The 26,577-nt window shown below is 42.0% G+C and overlaps 2 protein-coding genes across 5 annotated transcripts in view; one reads left to right on the top strand and one right to left on the bottom strand.

The window, feature by feature from the left end:
* The window catches only part of LOC133152383 (src substrate protein p85-like), a 47,778-nt gene extending 36,194 nt beyond the window's left edge, over window positions 1-11,584 (top strand). For all 3 annotated transcript variants that reach the window (XM_061275930.1, XM_061275928.1, XM_061275929.1), the window contains 6 exons: window positions 6,771-6,826; window positions 7,708-7,777; window positions 8,849-9,099; window positions 9,670-9,781; window positions 9,980-10,048; window positions 10,285-11,584. In XM_061275930.1, coding sequence (XP_061131914.1) covers window positions 6,771-6,826; window positions 7,708-7,777; window positions 8,849-9,099; window positions 9,670-9,781; window positions 9,980-10,048; window positions 10,285-10,421 — 695 coding nt within the window. In that variant the 3' untranslated portion in view covers window positions 10,422-11,584. The remainder of the gene's footprint in view (window positions 1-6,770; window positions 6,827-7,707; window positions 7,778-8,848; window positions 9,100-9,669; window positions 9,782-9,979; window positions 10,049-10,284) is intronic.
* Window positions 11,585-18,841: 7,257 nt separating this feature from the next.
* The window catches only part of LOC133153245 (SH3 and multiple ankyrin repeat domains protein 2-like), a 202,593-nt gene continuing 194,857 nt past the window's right edge, over window positions 18,842-26,577 (bottom strand). The window contains exon 13 of one of the 2 annotated variants that reach the window (XM_061277410.1): window positions 18,842-24,684. In XM_061277410.1, the coding sequence (XP_061133394.1) occupies window positions 24,156-24,684 (529 nt within the window). In that variant the 3' untranslated portion in view covers window positions 18,842-24,155. The remainder of the gene's footprint in view (window positions 24,685-26,577) is intronic. The other variant, XM_061277411.1, reaches the window with a different exon arrangement.

Genomic DNA, 26,577 nt, shown 5'->3' with positions numbered 1-26,577 from the left:
CCGCAACAAATGTTTCGGATTTGTGTAGGGTACATTGTGACAGACAGCAAACTAGCAGGTGATCGAGCGAGCGTCTGATACAAGAGCATTGCGGTCGTATGGAGCGTGTTTGAAGTGAACAGCAGAGACGAAAGGAACAAGGCAAAGTGTTGTGAAATAAAATATTACCTATAATATGCATTTTGTTATTTGCTGATTGAAACTGCTAATTAAACTGTGAATTAAAACTAATAGGAAGAAAACATATCTTGCTCTTAATATAGCTGACGTGTCTTGCGCATACGTTCTGCGCATCTGTAATGGCGGCCTCCGTATGACGTCCGGTCCGCGATGGAGATTAAAAACAAACAATATTTGACAATAACACACCATCAAGGATTGCACCATCGCATCAAACGATGTGTTGACTAAGTGTGTTGGGCAGGATGGCTGAATGCGATGCGCGATTGACAACAAACAAGAAGAAAGGTGAGTTTTATTTCGGGGGAGATTTGTCATGTCTCGTCCCCAGTTTTGCTATGTGTCTAGGTTGCCATAGTTTCTGTTCGCGTCGCCCCTCTCTTCCTGTGTCACCTCAATCGATGTAACGTGTTTTGTATTTAAGTCCTGTCTGCCCCTCGCTCACCGTTGGATCATTGCATGTGTTACTGTCATTCTGTTCCTGTCTTTGGTAATGTCACCCTGTCTTTTTGTTCCACGACTTTGTCGGTCAGTTCTGTTGTTGGTTTTGTTGTACCATGACTTTCTTTTAAAAAAAAAAAAAAAAAAAAAAAAAAAATTAAACATTTTTTTTTTTGTACCCATGTATAATACGCACCCCAGATTTTAGGACAATAAATTAGTTAAATTTTGCGCACTATACACGGAAAAAAACGGTAAATCTACGGATCGATATGGAAGGGAAACATAGGTAAGTAGTACCAATGCGTTAGATCGAACTTTAGTCAGTTCTGATCATTTTATAGGAGCTCGTTTGAGAGACGCGATTGTTTACACTTTGCTGAGGCTCATGGGAGATTGCGAGCTGAGGGTCATGGGTTTTTGCGGATGGCTAATGCTATAACGATAGCTGCTATAAGCGCGAGGCTATTTCATGTCAAAATAGGCTGCTCTGTTAATGTTTCGAGTAAATCTACAAATCGATATGGAAGGGAAACATAGGTAAGTAGTACCAATGCGTTAGATCGAACTTTAGTCAGTTCTGATCATTTTATAGGAGCTCGTTTGAGAGACGCGATTGTTTACACTTTGCTGAGGCTCATGGGAGATTGCAAGCTGAGGGTCATGGGTTTTTGCGGATGGCTAATGCTATAACGATAGCTGCTATACGCGCGAGGCTATTTCATGTCAAAATAGGCTGCTCTGTTCATGTTTCGAGTAAATCTACGGATCAATATGGAAGGGAAACATAGGTAAGTAGTACCAATGCGTTAGATTGAATTTTAGTCAGTTCCAATCATTTTATAGGAGATCGTTTGAGAAACGCGATTGTTTACAGAGGGCTCGTTGGTTATTGGCTAGTGGGTGCATACCGCAACCCTAGTCAACCTCAGTTTGTTGCAGTAAAGCTTCTATTTTATGCGCCATATAGGCCGGTGCGCCTTATATATGGACAAAGTTTTAAAATGGGCCGTTCATTGAAGGTGCGCCTTATACCCCGGTGCGCCTAATAGGGTGGAAAATACGGTATAAGTTGCTCCGGAGCATAAGTCGCATTTTGGGGGGAAATCTATTCGACAAAATCCAACACCAAGAACAGACATGAACGAGCTACAACAGGCTAAAAAATAGGTATGCTAGCGTGACAAACACAAACAAAGAGCTGAGAACGAGCCTGACGTAACATTTAGAGTTATTAAAAAAACTATTACATAAATAACACGTTTATAAGACCATCTGTGTCACTCCAATTCATTAAATCCATCGATCGTCCTTTGTCAACAATGGGTGCGCGCCGCTAACGGCTTCAAAATATTCCACAGGCCCATATAACGATATATAAATTAGATATCAAATAACTATTATATAAGCAATATTATCATCAAACCATCTGTGCACTCTAGATCCTTAAATCCACGATCAAATTCCTCGTCCCTTGTCAACAACGGCGTGCGTGAGCCCTGACGTCAGCCTCGTCGTTATTCCACAGATCTAGTATATAACTATTTTAGCGTTAACAAAGTACAAGGAAAGACGTGGGTTTGGTAAACGGCTCTTTATTTAACAAAACAAACTTCCAGGCGTGTGGCGGCGTGGACTTCCAGCCACGGAGGTGGAAGAGAGATCCGTAGAATAGGACCGGCCGTGCGTAAAAGCCATGACCGAGCCCCATCCACCGTCCCCGGACAGCCACCCGGCCGAGCGCCGGCCCGCGACTTCTATCCACGGAGGTGAAAGAGAGCTCCATAGAGTAGGACCGGGGGTGCGTAAAAGCCATAACAGTTTTTCAAACATTCTGTGTCACTCCAAATCCTTAAATCCTTCAAACTCTTCGTCCTCCGTGTCACTTAGAAACAAAGCCGCTAATGATGCCGGTAGTAGACGCTGCTGACGTCACTTGAAATACAAATTACAGTAATCCCTTGCTACATCGCGGTTCGTTTATCGCGGTTTCACCTTTTTTTTTTTTTGGGGAAAATGTTATCTTATGTAACACCCACCCAAACTATGAAAAAAATGCGATTTATAGTCCGAAAATTACAGTAGTCTGTTGCTATGTGGCTTCTTAACTCCAAAGCAAAAACCAGTCCTGAGCCTTATGAAAAATTCTACTGTTTTTTTCCATGTATAATGCGCAAAATGTAACTAATTTATTGTCCTAAAATCTTGGGTGCGTATTATACATGGGTACAACAATTTTTGAAGAAAATCTCCCTCGAGATAAAACTTGAAATCACCTTTCTTCTAGTTTGTCAATCGCGCATCGCATTCAGCCATCCTGCCCAACACAGTCAGTAAAATTCATAATTGACGACACATCGTTTGATGCGATGGTGCAATCCTTGATGGTGTGTTATTGTCAAATATTGTTTGTTTTATATATCACACAGATATCATACGGAGGCCGCCATTACAGTATGCGCAGAACGGATGCGCAAGACGCGTCAATCGCGCATTGCATTCAGCCATCCTGCCTCACACACTTAGTCAGTAAAATTCATAATTGACGGCACATCGTTTGATGGGATGATGCGATCCTAGATGGTGTGTTATTGTCAAATATTGTTTGTTTTCTAATCTCCATCGTAGACCCCATATATCATATGGAGGCTGCCATTACAGATGCGCAGAACGGATGCGCAAGACACGTCAGCTATATAAAGAGCGAGAGTTCAGTTTTCTTCCTATTCGTTTCAATTCACTGTTTAATTAGCAGTTTCAATCAGCAAATTACAGGTAATATTTTTTTTCACAACACTTTGCCTTGTTTCTTTCTTCTATGCTGTTCATTTCAAACACGCTCCATACGAACACAATGCGCTCGTATCAGACGTTTGCTCGATCACCTGCTCGTTTGCTGTCACAATGTACCTTACACAAATCCGAAACATTTGTTGCGGCTCCGAGTCACGACGAGGGGCAAGTTTCAACTTCTCTCCCATACAGAGCCGCCTTATTCACATGTCTGCACGTCACTTTCCTCTCTTTTCATTTTAACCTAATCGATTGCGGTGGTGCCTTTATGGGCAGTCGGAGAAATCAACGGCAACAAAAAAAATACATCCAGCCTAGTTAAGAAATCACCAGAGAGATCACCATGACAATTGTGAATAATAAATAAATAAATATTATGTATATTATATATATTATTATTATAATAATAAATAATTGTGATAAATAACTGGAACATCACTCAAATATTGGTGATCCCGTTGAGAGTCTCACATATTTCTTCGCTATCGAGTTTGCTACTGCATGCGCAGTGATACTGACCGGCAGAATAACATCCGGTTGTTCCCAAAGATGATCTTTTTTCCGAAATAATTTTACGTTTACGGACTTAAGTAACCCGGCCGGGCCATACCAAAGACTATAAAAATGGGACCCATTGCCTCCCTGCTTGGCACTCAGCATTAAGGGTTGGAATTGGGGGGGTTAGAGCACCAACTGCTCACTGCTCCCCTCTCCCCCAGGGGATGAATCGAAGTCCCACGGGGATGGGTCAAATGCAGAGGACAAATTTCACCACACCCAGGCGTGTGTGTCGATTATTGGGACTTTAAAAAAAATAAATAAATAAATAAATAAATAAATAAATAAATAAATAAATAAATAAATAAATACCGTTTTTTTCCGTGTATAGTGCGCAATATTTTACTAATTTATTGTCCTAAAATCTGGGGTGCGTATTATACATGGGTACAAAGAAAAAAAATTTTAATTTTTTTTTTTTTTTTTTTTTTTTAAATAAAGTCATGGTACAACAAAACCAACAACGGGACTGACCGACAAAGTCGTGGAACAAAAAGACAGGGTGACATTACCAAAGACAGGAACAGAATGACAGTAACACATGCAATGATCCAACGGTGAGCGAGGGGCAGACAGGACTTAAATACAAAACACGTTACATCGATTGAGGTGACACAGGAAAAGCGGGGTGACACGAACAGAAACTATGGCAACCTAGACACATAGCAAAACTGGGGACGAGACATGACAAATCTCCCCCGAAATAAAACTCACCTTTCTTCTTGTTTGTTGTCAATCGCGCATCGCATTCAGCCATCCTGCCCAACACACTTAGTAAAATTCATAATTGACGACACATCGTTTGATGCGATGGTGCAATCCTCGATGGTGTGTTATTGTTTGTTTTTTAATCTCCATCGCGGACCGGACGTCATACGGAGGCCGCCATTACAGATGCGCAGAACGGTTGCGCAAGACACGTCAGCTATATAAAGAGCGAGAGTTCAGTTCTCCACCTATTAGTTTCAATTCGCAGTTTAATTAGCAGTTTCAATCAGCAAATAACAAAATGCGTATTACAGGTAATATTTTATTTCACAACACTTTGCCTTGTTCCTTTCGTCTCTGCTGTTCATTTCAAACACGCTCCATACGACCGCAATGCTCTTGTATCAGACGCTCGCTCGATCACCTGCTAGTTTGCCGTCTGTCACAATGTACCCTACACAAATCCGAAACATTTGTTGCGGCTCCGAGTCACGACGAGGGGCAAGTTTTGGTTTCCAAGGTTGTTTTTATTCCTCTTCAACGTCTCTCCCATACAGAGCCGCCTCTTTCCCCTGCGCACGGAGCGCGGTGGTGCGTTTAGGGGCAGTCGGAGAAATCAACGCCAACAAAAAAAATGACATCCAGCCTAGTTAAGACCATACCAAAGACTTTAAAAATGGGACCCATTGCCTCCCTGCGTGTGTGACGATCTTTGGGACTTAAAAAAAAAAATAATAATAATTTAAAAAAAAATTAAAAAAAATTCATAAAAATTGGGTGCGTATTATACATGGGTACAAGCTTTTTTCCAGCATCAGCATGCCATTGTTAGGGGTGCGTACTATACATGGGGGCGCACTATACACGGAAAAAAACGGTAAATAAATAAATAAAAAATTAAAAAGTCAAAATTTGGGTGCGTATTATACATGGGTACAGGCTTTTTTCAGCATCAACATGCCATTTTTAGGGTGCGTATTATACATGGGTGCGCATTATACATGGAAAAAACGGTAAATGCATTTTTTTCTTAAATTGTTTTGCTAAGGGTCTTCGCATATATTATTTAAAATTTTAAACAAACACAACCAAAAAATAGTCTTTATTACTATAAATAGGATCAAACATACATACATGTTTTGGTCTTATAAGTTAGCTTTAGTTTAAAATTAAGGCAAATCAATTGTCATTATGATATAACATCTGTCTTTTTTGTATTATGGCAAAATAGTTTCCGCCGCACTCTCAGGACGTGCATCTTTGAATATCTATTGGGAACAACTTTGGATTTTTATCTGGGCACTTGGACTTCTTTCCAAAAAGAATTGTAATTAAAGACTCTAAATTGTGTGTCGGTGTGAATGTGAGTGGGAATGTTTTTTTTTGTTTTTTTTTGTGCCCTGCACTTGACTGGCAGTCAGTTTAGGGTGCACCCTTCCTCTCACCTAAAATCAGCTTCAGCTCACCTCACCTCCCACTGATCCTTGTGAGGACAAACAAGACTGAGGATGGATAGCTATATTGTGCCTCAATTCTCACCTCCACCTGCGGTTTCTCGCATTGCTTTGATGCCTATTCTTTTGTTCTTTGTTACTTTGGGTCAGTCCATTTTGTTGCATGATAGTTGCTACGATCATTTCATTTTTATCAATGCCTCCTGACGAGACCAAGCAGACATGTCTGATCTTTGGTTTGAGGCAAAGGCAAAATGGCTGCTTGACTCAACAAGCGCCTGGCTTTTAAGATTGTACGTCAGCTGTGCATTTTTCTGTTCCTTCCTTATACAGGTTTGCATGAGTCCATCAACCTATCTTTTTGAATCCTGCAGTTTTACTGTTGTGTGAAATAATTCAACCACAGTCTGCTTCATCTGAACTCTTACAAGGTTTCATACAAATACACTTATAGTTTTCTTTAATGAATTAGAAGATAATCAGTCATCAAATGACAAATGCACAAATGAGGCTAAACAGAAGAGAAGGGTTAGATGTATAGCTATTCAAAAAAACAAGTTCAGATACTGACTGGGGTTGAAATAACTGATGTAAACACTAGACACTCAAATTTCTAACCCTCCTTTCCTCCCCTAGATTATTCTAAAGGCTTTGGAGGAAAATTTGGTGTCCAGAATGACCGGATGGATAAGGTACATTTAACGTATTTTCCGGACTATAAGGCGTGCCGAACTATAAGGCGCACCTTCAATAAATGGCCCATTTTAAAACTTTGTCCATATATAAGGCGCACCAGACTATAAGGCGTACCATTAATGCAATCACAATATAATAACTTGAAATAGTGAAAACTATAACAATATATCAATAATGTTAATATCACACTACGCACAAAGTAAACATGTAAAGCTTACCTTAATAAGTACAAAACAGTCAGATAGATCAGTAAATTTTAAAAGATAGATTAAAATAATAACAAATTAACAATTTTATGAAAGTTGAATGAATTTTTTATTAGATGTATTAAGTTTGTTTTATTGTTATTGTTGTATGAATAAGAAGGGTCATATTGGTGTTTGTGACTGCAGTAAACAGGCCAGGTTGCATCATGTCAGATTTTTAATCCAAATCAAATCATTCTCCATCTTATCTTTTTTATTTCAACTTCAGACGCAACAAATTACTTTATAATCACAAAATAATGATCCACAGTCTTTTTGATTCATGATTCATAGTCTTCAGCCGGCCACATGATTTATTTTATGACACAATGCTTCGGGACAGTTTAAATTTAGACGCGAGACGCAATTGGCCCGTGGGGTGGAATTTGGTCCATATATAAGGCGCACCTGACTATAAGGCGCACTGTCGGCTTTTGAGAAAATATAAGGTTTTTAGGCGCACCTTATAGTCTGTAAAATACGGTATGTTTGTATCCTAGAATAAGAACCCTGTCTCCTACAAACGAGAAGCGAAAAGCATACGACAATGAAAAGGGGGCCCGGTACGATGCCTACATGTCACTCTTCATGTAGATTATTGTTAAACATGTTTCTTTGGCTGTGCTTGACAGACCGCAGGCACCTTTGAGGATGTTGAGAAGCCCAAATCAACTTACCAGAAAACTAGACCTGTGGAGGCTGGTAAGCATCGACCAGTATTTGTTGTTTGTTGACGCCACATAGTGACAGTAACACTGAAACCACACAGCCAAATAGCAGTATAATAAAACACACTAGGTTTTACGGCATGATGATTGTCATATAATGGCAAATAAAATATATTCATTTTACTGCTAGATAGAAACGCAAGTGGAGAGCTAGAAGGTGCAAATCCACAATTAATTGCAGAAATTTCCCCAAGATAGTTAACAAGGTAGTTGAAGCCGGAGCTTATCGATACTCCCGTTTATAAACATCCAGACCAAAGGCCTGTTTAGTACTAGGACTCTGTATCCAAATAGGGGGTAAATTTCGTCATGTCATGTCGATTATAAGAGAGTCAAATGTCAACACTTTTGAAGTCGGACAACTTTAGGGACCTCGAACTTGAATAGTGTATATCGGCGTTGTCCAAACATTTTGCCAAGAGGGCCAGATTTGGTGAGGTGAAATTGAGTTTACTATTTCACGGCGTTCGTTACCTTGTCGTGGTTTGCATGTTTTATCTGTTAGTGTCTCTTGATATTGAATTCCGGGCAGTCTCTTACCAAACTAGGCAGTGAAAAAATATGCCAATTTTCACTTGTCCTGGAAGCCCTCTGTCAACTTTCCTTTTCTTTGCTACAGTCTCCATTTTAGAAATAGGCTTGAAAGGGCTACACAAGGGTCATGCAGCGAGGGTTCACTCCGACACGTAACATGCAACAGAGTGTGGTGTTAGGAAAGGCAGAGCACACTTGAGAGCGCAGCCACAAGTCTGCTGCCATCTTCTGGCAAAAGTTAGACTAGCTTTTTTTGGACATTTTTTTTCTACTGTGTTCAACAGTAGAGTGCCCAAGGCTGCGGGCCAGTTGAAAGTTGAACATGGGCCGCACCTGGCCCCCCGGGCCTGACTCTGGACATGCCTGGTTTATATGGTGTAAAACGAGTATGCGTCACAGCAGGGAATAGATCATGTGTCGCTATCATGAGAAAAGAAGATGCGTGATGTGCAGTCAAATCGGTGCTATAAAAACTTGATTCCTAATATCACTTCTCCAATTCTCCATCAAGCTGGCAGCAGCACAGGGAATATTAAGGCTCAGTTTGAGAATATTGCCAGGCAGAAGGAGGAAGAGGACAGAAAGCGAGCTGAAGATGAGCGAGCACGTCGACAGGCCAAGGAGAGACAGGAGCAAGAGGAGGCACGACGTAGAAATGAAGAGCGGGCCAAAGTTCCCTCTCCAGTTCCTGTTGCGGCGAGCCCCAGTCCCACTCCCAGCCCGACTCCACCTGTCCAGTCTGCCTTTTCTTCAGCATACGAGGTGGGCTTCCAGACATAGAAGACTTTTTATCTTCTCTCTTTGTTTGAAACAAAGAGAGTTGTGCATTAACATCCAGCATGGTGAATTGATGCGTCTACCTCAATGAGACTCCTGTAGGAATTGCAGTGGTGGAGGTATTATCAAATTGTTTGAAACAAAGAGAGAAGATAAACATTTGTTGTTGTATTAAAAAGTGGTATACGAATGGGATGCAACGCAAACACACACACTCAAAAAGATCTCACAAACAATCATCATATCACCTATTCACAACATTAACTATCTGAAGGCACTTTGAAGATTGTGCAGAGACGGCAATGGACACAGCAACAGCCATTGTGCATGTGACAATATTGTTTATGACACCATAAATAATGGCAAAGAAACTTCTACTTGGCATTTAGACTTGAAGTCACAGTTGCTGTTGAGTCATTTAAATGATGCAAATAAATGTGTTGTGTATCTTTGGTCCTTATCTGATAGATAAGTTATTAGTAAATTCAAGCATTTTAAGCAGATGTCAAAGTTCAATTGGCACATTTTTAACAGAATCTATATTATCGTCATTAGAATGTAGATGTTAGCAGTGACGCCGTTGATCAAAATGGAGAGCAGCTGTATGAGATTGAATCACAGGATCAATACAAACAGCCAGAGCCGCTTTATGACGCCCCTGCTGAAGGTAAGCCTCTTTTTACAATGTAGTACATAAACTATGTTGTGGATTAAGTTGAATTAAAAGTAATAACATTTTAATACTTTGATACACCCTTAAGCCATAGCAAAGTTGCGCAAAGTGGTGGCTCCTCACATTTGTCAATACACACGTGGTACTGTAGCTCTCACTTGGTGATCTTGATGAATGGCCGTTCTATTGCAGACGAGCAGCAGTACAAGATCGGTGAGGATGCTGGCGTGACCGCGGTTGCCCTATATGACTACCAAGCAGGTGAGGCTATGAAAAAGCTGTAAATGGCTCCCAAGGTTGGCGCTGGGACACAATCACTGACTGAATGCAATCAGTATATTCTAACCAAGATTGATGAATGAATTTCCTGCAAACCTTTTGTTGTTGTAAGCTTGGTCTCAGAGTAATGTCTGAAAATCATTACTTGGTCTTTGTTTTGGCATCTCAGCTAAAGTTGATTTGTCTACATTTAAGATCAATTACAATTTCAATTTCAGCTGGCGAAGATGAGATCTCCTTTGACCCTGATGAAATCATCACCAATATTGAGATGATCGATGAAGGCTGGTGGCGTGGCGTTTGCAGAGGGGCTTACGGTCTTTTCCCTGCCAATTACGTTGAACTTCAGCAATGAAGTCACGCTGCCAAAAAAGGAGAGGTTGTCAACTTTCCTACTCGTACTTTGGTCGATTTTCTCTTTTAGTTTCTTGAGTGCTCCAACACTGTGCAAGACATCTCAGATCTTCTAAATCAGGATTCCTTTTTCAATCACACAAGCATTTTATTATATTTTTTTTTAACAATGACTTGATTCCTTGATAGAGAACGTACATGTAAAAAATGCGGCCTAAATAAGCTTTGTCTGCAATGGCCTCAAACATCCAAGCAACCTGAATGCAGTTTCCAACCACCCTGAATGCAATTTCCATATATTTTATATCAAGATTAAAGTTTAGTTTTACCAAAGATCAGCGTAAATACAAAATGTTTCAGATGAGCGTGGGGTAATTACTATTTAAGGTGGTCATTGCATATCTGATACTCTCACCAGGGACCAAAGCATAATGATGATGAGCCCTTATCTTTGCTTGCTGTCTTACATTGTTACCATCATTGCCCCCATTTTAGATATTGCATAAAAATCTTGAGGCTTAGAAATGAATGCAAATTCACTTTAGTCCACTATTGTTGGACACAGTTGTACAAGTTTTCATCTTTTAGCTCTTCATGGATTTTAGGGGTCATTGATGTCGATGTACATTTGGGCTGAACTGTGCATAGAGGGTTCGAGAGTTGTGCTTTAGGAGACTGAAGTGTTAAAAACATATTTTTTACTCCATCATCTTTTCATTATATTTTTGGTCTTTTTTTTTTTTTTTTTTTGCTTCTTTGAGTGTGGATTGTGGATTTGTGTGTCCAAATTCTTGTCTGACTTGGCATGAGGTGGTGGTGTTGCACTGTTCAGGAGAATCCTTAACATCCATCATGGTGACTTGACGTGTCCACCTCAACCTTTAGGAATTGCAGTAGTGGAGGTATTATCAAATTGTTATTTGAGGAGTTCCACGACATATCGACATATTTCTAACAGGCTCCTGGTTGCTTGTGCAGCGTAAATAGTGTGTGAGCGTGTGTCAGTGAGTGCGTGTTTGCGAGCATTTAATTATTTTTTATCTTTTGGGGTTTTGTATTAATGAAGTGACCTTTCAAATGAATTATTTTTTATGTGTACTTCTGTCAACTTGAGTCATGTCACCTGTATTTTTTTTTTTCAATAAATAAAATATATGAATTGTACACTGGGCTTAATAGTATTACTTTGGTTACAAATTAGGACCGTTTCAAGATTGCTAAAGAAACATTTTGACACTCGTGTATTCCAAGTACCGTATTTTTCGGACTAAAAGTCGCTCCGGAGTATAGGTCGCATTAGCCATAAAATACACAATAACGTGAAAAAAAAACATATATAAGTCGCTCCGGAGTATAAGTCGCATTTTGGGCGAAATTTATTCGACAAAATCCAACACCAAGAACAGACATGAACGAGCAACAACAGGCTAAACGATAGGTATGCTAACGTGACGTACTAAACACAAACGAAGAGCTGAGAACGGGCCTGACGTAACATTCAGAGTTATTCAAAAAACTATTACATAAATAACACGTTTATAAAACCATCTGTGTCACTCCAATTCATTAAATCCATCGATCGTCCTTTGCCCACCTTTGCACGTTCTCTGGAGCTGTCTGAGGTGCCCTCATGCTTCAAGAGCTCCACCATTGTTCCAGTGGCCAAGAAGTCCGCCATCACAGGTTTGAATGACTATAGACCTGTCGCACTGACATCTGTGGTCATGAAATCTTTCGAGAGGTTAGTGCTGAACCACCTGAAGGATGTCACGGGTCCCCTGCTTGACCCCCTCCAGTTTGACTACCGGGCAAACAGGTTGATGGATGATGCGGTCAACATGGGACTGCACTACATCCTGCACCACCTGGACACCCCAGGAGCGTACGCCAGGATCCTGTTCGTGGACTTCAGCTGGGCGTTCAACACCATCGGTCCTGAGATCCTGCAACAGAAGCTCATTCAGCTTGCGGTGCCTGCCTCCACCTGTCAGTGGATCACCAGCTTCCTGACCAACAGGAGACAGCGTGTGAGGCTGAGGGCATCACATCTGACACCCGGACCACCAATACTGGAGCCCTTCTCCCCACTGCTCTTCTCTTTCTACACCAACGATTTCGTATGCAGACGACACCACTCTCATCGGACTGATCCAGGACGGTGATGAGACTGCGTACAGACAGGAAGTGGAGCGGCTGGTCCATTGGTGCAGCCAAAACCACCTGGAGCTGAACCCGCTCAAGACCGTGGAGATGACAATGGACTTCAGGCGTGACCCTTCACCACTTTTACCCCTCACTATCCGCAGTAATACTATTCTCTCCACAGACACCTTCAAGTTCCTGGGAACCACAATCTCTCGGGACCTGAAATGGAGAGGCTGTACTTCCTGAGACAGCTCAAGAAGTTCAACCTGCCGCGAGTGCTTCTGAAGACCTTCTACACTGCCATCATCCAGTCCGTCCTCTGCACTTCCATCACTGTCTGGTTTGGATCGGCCTCCAAACAAGACAAGCACTGACTGCAACGAACAATCAGGACTGCAGAAAAGATAATTGGAATCAACCTCCCATCTATCCAAGACTTGTACCTGTCCAGGAACAGGAAACGTGCAAGGAGCATCTCTAAAGACCCTTTTCACTCAGGTTGCAGTCTGTTTGACCGGACGGCGTTATAGAGCTCGGTACGCCAAAACCAGCAGACACATTGACAGCTTCTTCCCCCAGGCTGTTGCTCTGATGAACTCACACCACTCTTAGAGTCTCAGAGTCATTACTGTGCAATAACACCCTGCTCTCCACACCTTTTTTGAATTTGTCTACACTGTTTGTACTATGTATCCTCTCTGGATCCATTGCAGCCTGGTCATCCTGGAAGAGGGACCCTCCCATCTGTGGTCTCTTCTCAAGGTTTCTCATTTCCCCTAGCTGGAGTTTTGAGTTTTTCCTCGCCCTTTTGGGAGTTTAAGATCAGAGGATGTTTGAGAATATTTGCCGTTTTTCACATGTCCTGAGTGTTGTTAGTCACCTAAATGTTGAACAGAGGGTGTGATTTACCGAAGTCAAATTCCTTGTTTGGCACGCTCAAACATGGCGAATAAAAAACTCTTGAATCTTTGTCAACAATGGGTGCGCGCAGCTGAAGGTGCTTGCACTTCACAATATTCCAGTCTCGTATAACAATATTTAAATTATATATCAAATAACTATTATATAAGCAATAATATTAGCAAACCCTCTGTGTCACTCTAAATCATTAAATCCATTGACCAAATTCCTCGTCCTTTGTCAACAACGCCGCGCGTGCGCCCTGATGACAGCCTCGTCGTTATTCCACAGATCTAGTATATAACTATATTGTAGCGTCAACAAAGTACAAGGAAAGACGTGGGTTTGGTAAACGGCTCTTTATTTAACAAAACAAGAGTTCGACGACCCAATAACTACTGAACTGTAACGATAAAACATATACAAGTTGCTACACGAAATAAAATATATCAAATAACAATAACAAATAGTTGATCGCCACACGGCCCCAAGCACCGGCGTCTACTTCCATTCCCGGAGGTGGCACTTCCAGCCACGGAGGTGGAAGAGAGCTCCATAGAATAGGACCGGGCGTGCGTAAAAGCCATGTCCGAGCCCCATCCACCGTCCCCGGACAGCCACCCGGCAGAGCGCCGGCCCCCGAATTCCATCCACGGAGGTGAAAGAAAGCTACGTAGAGTAGGACCGGGCGTGCGTAAAAGGCATGTCCGAGCCCCATCCACCATCCCCGGACAGCTACCCGGCCGAGCGCCGGTCCCCGACTTCCATCCACGGAGGTGAAAGAGAACTCCGTAGAGTAGGACCGGGCGTGCGTAAAAGACATGTCCGAGCCCCATCCACCGTCCCCGGACAGCCAACCGACTGAGCGCCGGCCCCAAACTTCCATCCACGGAGGTTAAAGAGAACTCCGTAGAGTAGGACCGGGCGTTACGGTATCTATATTTTCTATTGCGCCATGTGCATGAGGAAGCCTGCAGGCTTGTTGTAAAAATAGTTCACCAATAAATCATCTAAATCCATCCTCATGACACATTTTAAGTTTATATCGATTTTATTTGTGCAATAAGCAGCTCGAACAAAAGAAAGAAGCAAAATGTTTTTATTCATATCATTATGGACACAAATACACTGCTCAAAAAATTAAAGGAACACTTTAATATCTATATCTAGGGGTATCTATATTGATATGGACAGTTTAATGTCTCAGGAACACAAGGATGCCACATCTTTTGATGGAAATAAAAGTTTTCAGCTTACAGAGGGCTCAGTATACAGACACCCAGAAAATCAAAGTGAAAAAATGATATGGCAGGCTTGTCCTTTTGCTTAAATTCAATTTCTGCAACTCAATTTTTTTTTCAATATCTTGTGTGGCTCCCACGAGCTTGTATGCATGCTTGACTTCGCGGCATGCTCCTAATGAGACGACGGATGGTGTCTTGTGATCCTCCTGGATCTGTCTAAGGGCATCAGTGAGCTCCTGTAAAGTCTGAGGAGCAACCTGGCGGCGTATGATGGACCGAAACATTACCACCCAGAGGTGTTCTATCGGGTTTAGATCAGGTGATCGTGAGGGCCATTCAATTGTGTCAATTCCTTCATCCTCCAGATACTGTCTGCATACTCTTGCCACAATAGGCCGGGCATTGCTGTGGATCAGGAGGAACCCAGGACCTACTGCACCAGCGTAAGGTCTGACCATGGGTGCAAGATTTCATCCCGATACTTAAGTTCAGTCAGACTGTCGTTCTCTAGCCTGTAGAGGTCTGTTTGTCCCTCCATGGAAATGCCTCCCCAGACCATCACTGACCCATCACTGGAACGGTCATGCTGAATGATGATGCAGGCAGCATAGCGCTCTCCTTGGCTTCTCCAGACCCTTTCACGTTTATCACAGATGCTCAGGGTAAACCTGCTCTCATCTGTGAAAAGCACAGGGCGCCAGTGGCAAATGCCAATCGAGCTCCACGGTGCTGAGCAATGAGCACAGGAAACACTACAGGACGTCGTGCCCTGAGGCCACCCTCATGAAGTCTGTTTCTGACTGTTTGGGCAGAGAAATTCACACCAGTAGCCTGCTGGAGGTCATTCTGTAGGGCTCGGGCAGTGCTCAACCTGTTCCTCCTTGCACAAAGCAGCAGATATCGGTCCTGCTGATGGAATGAGGACCGTCTACGGCTCTATCCAGCTCTCCAATAGCAACTGTCTGCTAGAATCTCCTCCATGCTCTGGAGATTGTACTGGGATACACATCAAATCTTCTTGCAACAGCACGCATGGATGTGCCATCCTGGAGGAGTTGGACAATCTGCGCAACTTCAGGAGGGTTAAGAAATCGCCTCATGCTCCCAGTCGTGATAATGACTCTAGCTAAAGCCAACACTTGTGGAAACACAGTTTAAAAAGATCAAGAGGGAGGAACTTGAAATGGCCTCCACCTGCAAAATCAGTCCTGTTTCGGGGACCATCTCGTTCTCATTGCCCCTCTAGTGCACCTGTTCCATCAACACCAAATGCAGCTGAAACTGATTAACAACCCCCTCTGCCACGTACCTGACCAAAACCTTATCAGAAAAGTCTAATTGGATTCATGCTATACCCTGATAAAAAAATGTTCCTTTAATTTGTTTGAGCAGTGTATGTACAATGCATTTGCATCCTCAACATGTTAATTTTTTACCTACTTGACACATTTAAAAAAAAATGTCTTAAAGAGCTATATTTAACAATGAGTCGTTTTTTGTTATTTAATAGTCAAAAAATTGTGATGCTCGTAGAAATGCATTTTATTCAGCTCTTCAGGTCCACTGTGCACAGTGCATTAGAGTGTTGCCTGCCAATACTTAAAATTACCAGCAGGTGGCACGTCGCAGTTTGATCTCCTTTGGCCGCAGGGAACTTCAGAGTTCCATCAAATACAATGTTGAACATTCTGTTCAAGATACAGATATGAATTTGCTTGAATTACCTGCATCCATCCATTATCCGAACCACCCGCTGAAGCCCATCCCAGCCGAATTCAAGCAGTAAGTGGGGTACATCCTGAGGTGGTTGCCAGCCAATCGCAGGGTACTTATAGACAGACAACTATTCACACTACCATGCGTGTTTTTGGAATGTGGAAGTAAGGGTGAGGGTTACTAATACATATAATAACAAGTGAGATGATTGGTTGCGTTATTCATTCTTTCATCTTCTGAGCCGCTTATCATCACAGGGTTCGTGAAAGTGTGCATTATAGTCTTTGGACGAACTCTGAACTGGGTGCCAGCCAATCGTAGGGCACACATAGACAAACAAACATTCACACTCACCATCACAGCTACAGACAATTTGGAGTAGTCAATTGGGCTACCATGCATTTTTTGGGAACCTGGGAGGAAACCCAAGTACGCAGACACGGGGAGAACTCAACAACAGGAAGGCCAGAGATGTAACTAAACAGTTCCTGAACTGTGAGGTGACATGCCAATCTGCGCGTCACCGTGCATATTAGTTTAATATGTCAGGAGATTGCAGTCACTCATGTAATTGTTGTCGATGGTAATAATTGCCAGCGGTTGTTGCAAAGGGTGCCATTCAAGTCTACTGACTGAGGCAGTACAGTATAAGAATACAGTAGCATAGCAAATATGATGCAAATTATCAAATGTTTTACAGTTAGTGAGAGGAAAATGAAGCTTCAAAATCGCCTACCGTTTTTTTCCATGTATAATGCGCAAAATTTAACTAATTTATTGTCCTAAAATCTGGGGTGCGCATTTTCTATTTATTTATTTATTTTATTTTATTTATTTTTTTTCGGATATCATACGGAGGCCACCATTACAGATGCGCTTTCTTCTCTGCTGTTCACTTCAAACACGCTCCATACGAACACAATGATCTCGTATCAGACGCTTGCTCGATCACCTGCTCGTTTGCTGTCACAATGTACCCTACACAAATCCGAAACATTTCTTCGCTATTGAGTTTGCTAGCGCATCCAGTTGTTCCCAAAGATGATATTTTTTTCGAGATAATTTTACATTTACGGACTTAAGTAGGAGTCAAAGTTTGGGTGCGTATTATACATGGGTACAGGCTTTTTCCAGCATCAACATGCCATTTTTAGAGTGCGTATTATACATGGGGGGCATTATACATGGAAAAAAAACGGTAATTAACTCGTATTTTTTGACTCCAAGATGGCAAATTGGGCTGATTTACCTATTCTGGAAACCCTTTATTTAAACCAACAGTGCTATCTAGGGGAGTTAAAAAAATGTGATATGACTGCATCTGTCTGGGTCATGTAGCAAATTCTAAGCCACAGTCCTGTACTTATGTTATTGATTGATTGTTGTAGTGCTATTATATTAAATGCACATAAATGTCCGAAATGTGATGCTTTGATTGCGGCTGATTCCCACCAGGCTAACCGCTATCCAGCCTTGAGACAGCCAAAGCTTTTTTAGCTAAAAAGTATGTAGACTGTTCTGAGTCTTTAAATGAAAAAGTCTAAATTTTATTCCTGCTTGCCTTTGTACAGTTTGGCACTGAGTGATGTTTGAATTGTGGAGGGATTGTAGTTGTTCATGACAGGCAGTCTGCATTGTGCTATATCTTTGTGACAACATCCAAAGTTTCTCTGTACTCTTGTCAACTTTTTTGCCCTCATCTAATCAAATAGATTAGTACTGTATTTTTCGCACCAAAAGGTGCACTGGATTATAAGGCGCACCCTTATTAAATTTTTTATTTCAGAAATTATTTCATATATAGCGCGCACCGGATTAAAAGGCGCATAAAATAGAACCTATACTGCAACAAACTGAGGTTGACTAGGGTTGCGGTATGCATCCACTAGCCAATGACCAATGAGCCCTCTGTAAACAATCGCGTTTCTCAAATTATCTCCTATAAAATGATCGGCACTGACTGAAGCTTGATCTAACACATTGGTACTGCTTACCTAGGTTTGCCTTCCATATCGATCCGTAAATTTACTCGAAACATTAACAGAGCAGCCTATTTTGAAATGAAATAGCCTCGTGCGTATAGCCGCTATATTATAGCACTGGCCACCCGCAAACTCCCATGAGCCTCAGCTCGCAGACTCCCATGAGCCTCAGCAAAGTGTCGTGGCAGCCCCCGGTAAACAACCGCGTTTCCGTGGCAGCCCCCTGTAAACAATCGCGTTTCTCACATTTCAAGCTGCAAAGATGAGACACTTTATATTTTCTTCCACTTTCCCTTTGGGTAGGCGCAATGATCAGGTCCACATAGTACATTTTATGTCAACTCATTTATCTCGATCTGTTGTGTTCCCTGCAGGCTGGCCCACAGTGACATCACATGCCCATACAAAAAAGTAAGCAGTGAGAGGACAAAAAGACTAGTGCAACGTTATATTTATTTCTTACAGTGACTTTTGGTTGCCATACAAGAATTCTTGAGGATTTGAGGGGCCGGGACGGAATGAAGAGTGCACTTACAGGACAATTCTCTCTATTCATTTTCGTAGTTTGTTGATTCTATGATGATTTTTGAAGCACAAAATTACAGCAACATAGAAAAACAAACACAAGTCTTTTCACAAATTACTGAAAACAGCTTAGTCTATGTCAAGACTTAATCAAAGAATAAAATCTAGTAATGAAACTAAAATGAAGTTAAGAAAAAGACAACGGGTTAGCCAAATGTGGAACATTGAGAATAGAGGGAGCAGCGTTAAAAGCGGGGAGTGGAAGTGGGTTTAGTGAGCCATGTCTCTAAACATGGTTCGTGACACTCTTAGAAGATTCTTACTACATCTACTCAGATCTACATTTTCACACAGAACACTGTTTAGTGACTTGTTCACTCACTGAGAGTAAACAACAGCCCCAACAAATTTTTTGGAGGGTGGATTGATGTATGTGCACATAGTTCTCTACTAAGGTGGCTTGCAGACATATTAAAAATGTACAGATTTATATATCTTTTGAAATACACAAGTTGCACTCTCTTGAGTCAGGGATTTTTAGAGAATGGCAGATAGGCAAGTGGCGGTCAGAAGATACCTGCTTTTTGTGGTCACTTGATTGGCCAACATGTGAAATCTACAACATTAGTAGACTGCATCGAGGCAACAGTTCATTGCAATACAGACAAGTAAGCATAATGTGATATGTCACTTGAAAATGGGAAAAAAACCACAACAAAGGAGATTCGTTGAGAATAAATATTGCGTCTTATAAAACCCATAAGTCTAATGATAATATCCGCGGTTGTATCTAGTTCTGTTAAATATTGATGTATTTGGCAAATCCACACACCAGTGTCCAACATATTTTTTAAGATAATCTCTATAAAACGTCATAGAACTCTATACAAATATTTAAAAATACTGTGCTTTTCGACCGCTGCTGACACATTACTGTTTATTTGAAAATAAGTTGCAGCTTTATAGCAGCATTGTCCCGTGCCAGGTGCCTTTCTGCCGCTAATGTTCACAGAACACAGAGCGTTTGTCGGTTTCATCCAACTCCTGCAAGGCTGCGCCTTGGGCCTTGCAGCCGAGCGTGATAAAAGCAATTTTTAAATTTTTAAGTATATCTCTTTGCAGACACTGGGTTTTCCGACGTATCAAATCACACGAGAAGTACACACTGAAAGAATTGGCTCGGTAGCGAACGGAATGGTGAACCACAGGGACCCGATATTTTATTTCAGGGATCCTCACTGGATTGATGGGGCGCTGCTTTGGCCGTTAGGCCAGAGAGGAATCTTTCTCAAGATTTTTTCTGCTCAAAGCCTTGAAATACTTCTATCCATGCACTCACTTATGTAGACATACTATCTACTCTTGTTAAAACACTCTTATATACACATCTCAATCATGTACTAGACTTGTACATCTCAGCCAGTAACCATGGCATTTCCAAAAGCGATCCAGTTACAATACATGAACTCACACCTTGTTTCTTACAGTGGTTTGAAGGGCAGGGCGAGTGTATGTGCTATATGTTGACACTCTTTCACCATAAAACCCTGAAGCGGACAAGTGATACTTTGTGAAAGTCAAGCACTCTAGGCTAGTCTAAAGTCACGAATCTGCCTAAGAGAGAAACCATTACACAATTTCTCTCGGAAGACAAACCTGTATCTTATTGCAGCATCATTTTCAATGGATAATCATTTTTTTATGTATTTACTATGCTACCGTCTTGATTCCTCAAAAGGATGTTGTTTCATCTAAATAGAGCTTTGGATAGAAATGAAAACAACACTAATAATATTGATTTAAAGAACATAATTAAAGGATGATTAAATTCTGGATTCAGATTAATAAAATACTCTTCCATGTGACTGTTTTACAGTCATGAAACAAGACAGTTTTCAAGGACATAGGCTAAGAAGGGGATTACACAAAGCTGCTTTTTCTCTGTGTACAATGAAATCAGAAATACTTTTGATGATGTTAGCATCTCTTCTTTAAAAAATCCTATGGGCCAGACTGGTATTTGGCTCCTCCTGATCTTCATTTTTTTTGCTTAAAGAATGGCTCACCATCTGTCTCCGTGAGACAAAATGCCCACTAAAAAGTATTCTAATACGCCTCATTGGAAATAACTCTTCATAGTGATATGATCAGATCACTCAAATGCTTCGGGTCATCAATTCACTTCCGCTCCCAGTATTTGTTCAATGAGGTAAAACACAAAGGTTCTACTGGACCACGGGTCTCAAACTCCAGTCCTCGGGGGCCGCACACCTGATTCAATTATCAGGCTCCTGCAGAACGTGAGGATGAACTGCTCATTTGAATCAGCTGTGTTTAACGAGGGAAACTTGGAAAGCATGTAGGAATGCCGCCCCTGAGGACTGGAGTTTGAGACCCCTGTACTGGACAGACTGAAGATTGTCACGTTCCTGCATCACCTGACTTCCAGCCAAGCCCCAATCAAGGAATTGCCAGCACCTGCTACAGCTCGTTAGGTCCCCTACTTAACCTCTGTGTATTCTGCCAGTGGTTATCAGTTCGTCTACTTACCCTGCCCATGACACCACTGCCTTTTTGTCCCCTGAACGATCTCTGTTGCCAACTGCTTCTGTAAACTGACCGATCACGCTTTGATCGCCCCCTGCCCCGACTACTTGCTCGTCCATTGACCACGCTTCTGATCGCCACCTGCCTGGACAACCTGCCTGCCTCTGACTACGATTACGCGCTGTGCTCTGCTGCTCAGCCACGCCTGCCAGACCGCAAGTCCAGCGTTCCACTTACCCTTTCCCCCTTTTCCAATAAAGGATAGTGCTGCACTTGGTTGCCCTGTCTCTGTTCCATGACAAAGATAGCGGAACCGGAACCGTAAAGCAGTGGTCCCCAACCACCGGGCCGCGGACCGGTACCGGTCTGTGGGCCACTTGGTACCGGGCCCCTAAGCCGCACAGAAAAAATATATATTATCGACGATCAATTAATTCAGGTCAAGACACTCGTCCCGGTCACGTGACATGTTTCCCCAGTCGAGCCCGCAAAGCTAATATGGGGCGACAGGCTAACTAACAAGGCAATGAAGCATTCAAAACTGCTTCAACACATGGAGACCAAGCATCCTGCAATAAAAGACAAACCTTAATCACTTCGAGTGTCATTGTCTTCGATTACGTCTAGATGGGCCCGGCTCGTTTCTGAGAAACAAACTCAGTGCTCCCACTAATTCAACGTAATGGTGAGTTTTATTTTTGTCATTTGTACTTGTTTTTATGTATCATGTATGTTATTCGTATCATTTTATTTCATCGTATTTATGTATTTATTATAAATGTATTATTTATTTATTTATTTATTTATATAAATGTATTATTTATTTGTATAAATGCCGGTCCGCGAAGATATTTCTGACATGTAACCGGTCCGTGGCGCAAAAAAGGTTGGGGACCACTGCCGTAAAGCACACAGGGCAAGTGAACAGCTTGCAATGCAGCTATGTTAGTGTACTCAACCATCACACGTATTGGTTGTTTCCTAGAAATACGAATACAACTTGAAGTGACATTTGTGAGAAATATAGCAATGTGAACATCAACAGTAAACTGCGTGCACCGCTGAGAAAATGAGAGTGGCTGGCATATCAGTGAGAAATGTTCAAAGTTTCACAACAGTGCTTGTGAACAAGACTTGTGAAGGAAGAACAGTAGTCCCCCCTCCCTTGATAAATGGTTGTGGTCAGCTCTGACAGAGCCGCACATTAATAAAGCAAGTCGGCTAGCGACTCCCCGATCAGTCCCATCTGTTCATAGTCTTTTTCTGCATCTGTCTGCTTTCAATCTGTTAAACTGAGCTTTTGCTGTTTTAATCTTTACTTGTCTATGATTACGCACTTTCAAAAATAAAAATAATTACCATGTTACCTCTCATTAGTGAATTGTTTAGTTCAATTGGAAAACACAGGTAGTGGGAGTAAATACACACCATGGAAGTATTTGAGAAGAAGTGGTTTGATATCACATGAAGTGTCCACCGTGTTGAAGAATGCTAACTATTAAATATATACTCTGGCTATAGTGTCATTGTAAGGAATAGTACACAATCCCAGGGCGATAATTAGAGAAGGTTTATGTCCAACAGAGGGGTGGGCGATTAATAGAGAACACTTTTTGTCCGATTGCCAAGGGGCACTGAAATAGGCGATAATATGTATATTTTCCTTATGTAGTATGCAATACCTGCATCTCACTGGTGTTCTTAAGGAACGCAGCATACTTCAAACGCGCAACGACTGCGCGCAATGGCCGATCGGAACGGCCACTCGCAATGGCCGCTCCAAAGCCGCACACTTCCTCTTGGTTGAAATTGCACAAAATGCAAATTCACATTCCGACAGCGACGCTCCAACAATGCCCAATGACCGAGCGCAATGGCTGATCGGAACGGCGGTGCGCAACGACCGCGCGCAATGGTCGATCAGAACGATCGCGTGCAATGGCCAATCGGAACGGCCGCGCACAATGGCCAATTGCAGCAATTTTAGCAGCATGGGCGATAATTAGAGGTATAAATGTTTTTTATTTATGTCATCTCTAACACACACTGGGCGATTATTAGAATATGGGCGATAATTAGAATAAATACGGTGAATCCAAAATTGAGTTAGTTACTCGACAAAAACAGGTGAAAACCAAACGTTTTTCTCTACAACCTTAAACGCACCAAGAAATATAACTCTGGTAGGACTCTAGTGAAGAAATAGTCTCATAATATTCTCTAGCAAAGATAGAAAAAGATCATAAAGGAAAGAAAAAGACCAGCTCAGCTGGTTTTCATGTAACCACCCACACGTGGGGCACATGGAAAAGGTCTGTAGTATTTCAAAGCTGCAGTTGGATGAGCGCAAGTGTTCATGTGAAATAAATGACTTCTACAGTTTGAGGACGCACTGCTCCAGAGATAGTCCCTCATCCTAGCCTCTCTCTCGTTCCCCTTGATGTCACCCAGCACTGTCCTCTCCTCTCCACGTCCCACGATCCCCTGATACCAGGGGCTGCAGGAGGGAGGCTGACTGGACTGGAGTGCTCAGGTGAGAATGAGAGAAGACAAAAAAAGGCAAGAGCCAGCATCAACTTGGACAAAACCTTCCATGGCTTGATTGGACGTCCCATGAAGAGATCGGTCAAAGTGAGACCTCCGTCAGCTGCGACCCGCTCTCCCTGTCCTCTGGGCTTATCTGTCCTGCAGCAGCTTGAGGGCCCTCTCGATGTTCATGCGGTGACCCACCCTTGTGACGCCCAAGTCTATCAGGTCCTCTTTCTGCAAGGAGGGCAGATGGGCACCTTCGATTTCATTATCCAGGAAAGCGTTTCTGTGCTCTCCCAGGTGGAGGCTCTCCAGCCAGTCGGCCACATCGTACTTGCTCCAAAGCTCCACAGGCTTGGAGACGAAGGGTTTGCCTGACGCTGCCACCGCCTGCATGAGCGTCAGCGGCGACGGCGAACGCGAGCTCCCGCCGCACGACGAGCTCAGACTGTAGCCTACGCCGCTACCCATCGGCGGGGTGGGTAGACCGAAGACATCTGTGAGAGTGGGCGACACTGAAGGCGGGAGTGAAGAGCACGGGGTGAGGGAGGAGGCAGAGTCTGAAGGACTGCAGGGGTGTGTCTGAGAAGGGAGGCTGCTCGGAGGCGTGGCGGTGAGGGCGGCAGCAGCAACAGCAGCAGCGTTGTTACGCATTCCTGAGTCGTCTGAAGGGGGCCTGGGGAAGCAGAGCGGAGGTGACAAGTTACTATGGTGGCACTTGTGGTAAAAATCATAATAAAGTAAATGACCGCAGACCAACCAAGCTGCATTCAATATGTGTTTTTTTCCTTTAGAGTGATCCCTCGCCACTTCATCTTTTGCGAATGCGCTACTTTTATAAGTGACGGGAGAACTGCGTTTAAATACTTGCTGATACTGCGGGGCTTGTCTCTTAGCAATGTGCGTCACTGCGGAGGTGACTGAGTTCAAGTGCAGGAGGCAGCAGCAGACCACACGCACCAACCTGTGCAGGAGTCGGGACACCTGACAATATCACGTGTTTGTTCTTTTATTTACTGTAAAGGTACAATACATGCACAGAACAGTGTGGGAATGGTTATTATGGGAATAAGAAAGGTTTATGGCACGTAAAAGTATTGGGGAGTGTTTAAAAAGCTTTAATATCGTGTACTGGACCACAATGCAACAGATGATTCATGTGCAACCGTGACTCACTTTGGTTATGCTATGCACGAGGTCCTCCGGGTTAGTGTAGTGTGGTAATTCTGAGGTTGGACATTTTGCATTGCTTGGAAGGTAAACCATACTATTAATTGACTTACAGTACACCCATGCCCCCTCGCGGCCAACGAGAAATACTATGTTTTGAAAATTTCAATACATTGGTATTTAAATTTCTAAATAATGCATATACCGTATTTACTTTGTGGATTTTCATTTTTCGCAGGTGATCCTGGAACACATCTCCCGTGAAAAACGAGAATCACTGTAATTTATTTTTGTTATTTATTTTATATTTTTATAATACCGTTTTTTTCCATGTATAATGCGCAAAATTTAACTAATTTATTGTCCTAAAATCTGGCGTGCGCATTATATTATACATGGGTACAAATATATATATATATATATATATATATATATATATATATATATATATATATATATATATATATATATATATATTTCTTTTTTTATCCGGAGATGATATGGAGGCCGCCATTACAGATGCGCTTTCTTCTCTGGTGTTCACTTCAAACACGCTCCATACGAACACAATGCTCTCGTATCAGACGCTTGCTCGATCACCTACTCGTTTGCTGTCACAATGTACCCTACACAAATCCGAAACGTTTCTTTGCTATCGAGTTTGCTAGCGCATGCACAGTGATACTGACCGGCAGAATAACATGCGGTTGTTCCCAAAGATTATCTTTTTTCTGAAATAATTTTACATTTACGGACTTAAGTAGGAGTCAAAATTTGGGTGCGTATTATACATGGGTACAGGCTTTTTTTCCAGCATCAACATGCCATTTTTAGGGTGCGTATTATACTTGGGGGCGCATTATACATGGAAAAAAACGGTATAATTATTTATTAGGATTATTCATATATTATGTCGATTTATTTATTTCATTAAACCAAAAAGGACACCGTTCACAAGTTACAGAAAATATTTAAATGTTTCTGATTCCTTTATTGATAGTAAATTTGAAAGGATACGTTATATGGTCTACCTTGTAGAAGAAAACAGAAATTGATGTACAGTCATATGCAAAAGTTTGGGCACCCCTGATAATTTTCAAGATTTTCCTTTATAAATAATTTTCATCATCATCAAACTTTTGCATACGACTAAGAACAAATGAACAAAATATAAAGAAAAACCCTATTGTGAATGTTGGAATAAAAACTGCATTTGGGAATGTACAGTGGGTTCATGTATATTAACAAATATATGGTAATCAAGGTTGATTACGAGCGGGATTATGAGGATCATCAACACATTTATTCTAACAGCACCCAAATGTAATGCTACCAATTTAACAGGAGATGGCGATGTAAGCAAAATCATTGCCAATCCTATCACAGTAGATGACTCATT

This window comes from Syngnathus typhle, linkage group LG4 (assembly GCF_033458585.1).
Source record: "Syngnathus typhle isolate RoL2023-S1 ecotype Sweden linkage group LG4, RoL_Styp_1.0, whole genome shotgun sequence".
In the NCBI taxonomy this organism is placed as follows: domain Eukaryota; kingdom Metazoa; phylum Chordata; class Actinopteri; order Syngnathiformes; family Syngnathidae; genus Syngnathus; species Syngnathus typhle.
The sequence above is the reverse complement of the archived record's forward strand: the minus strand, read 5'-3'. Positions and strand labels throughout refer to the sequence as shown.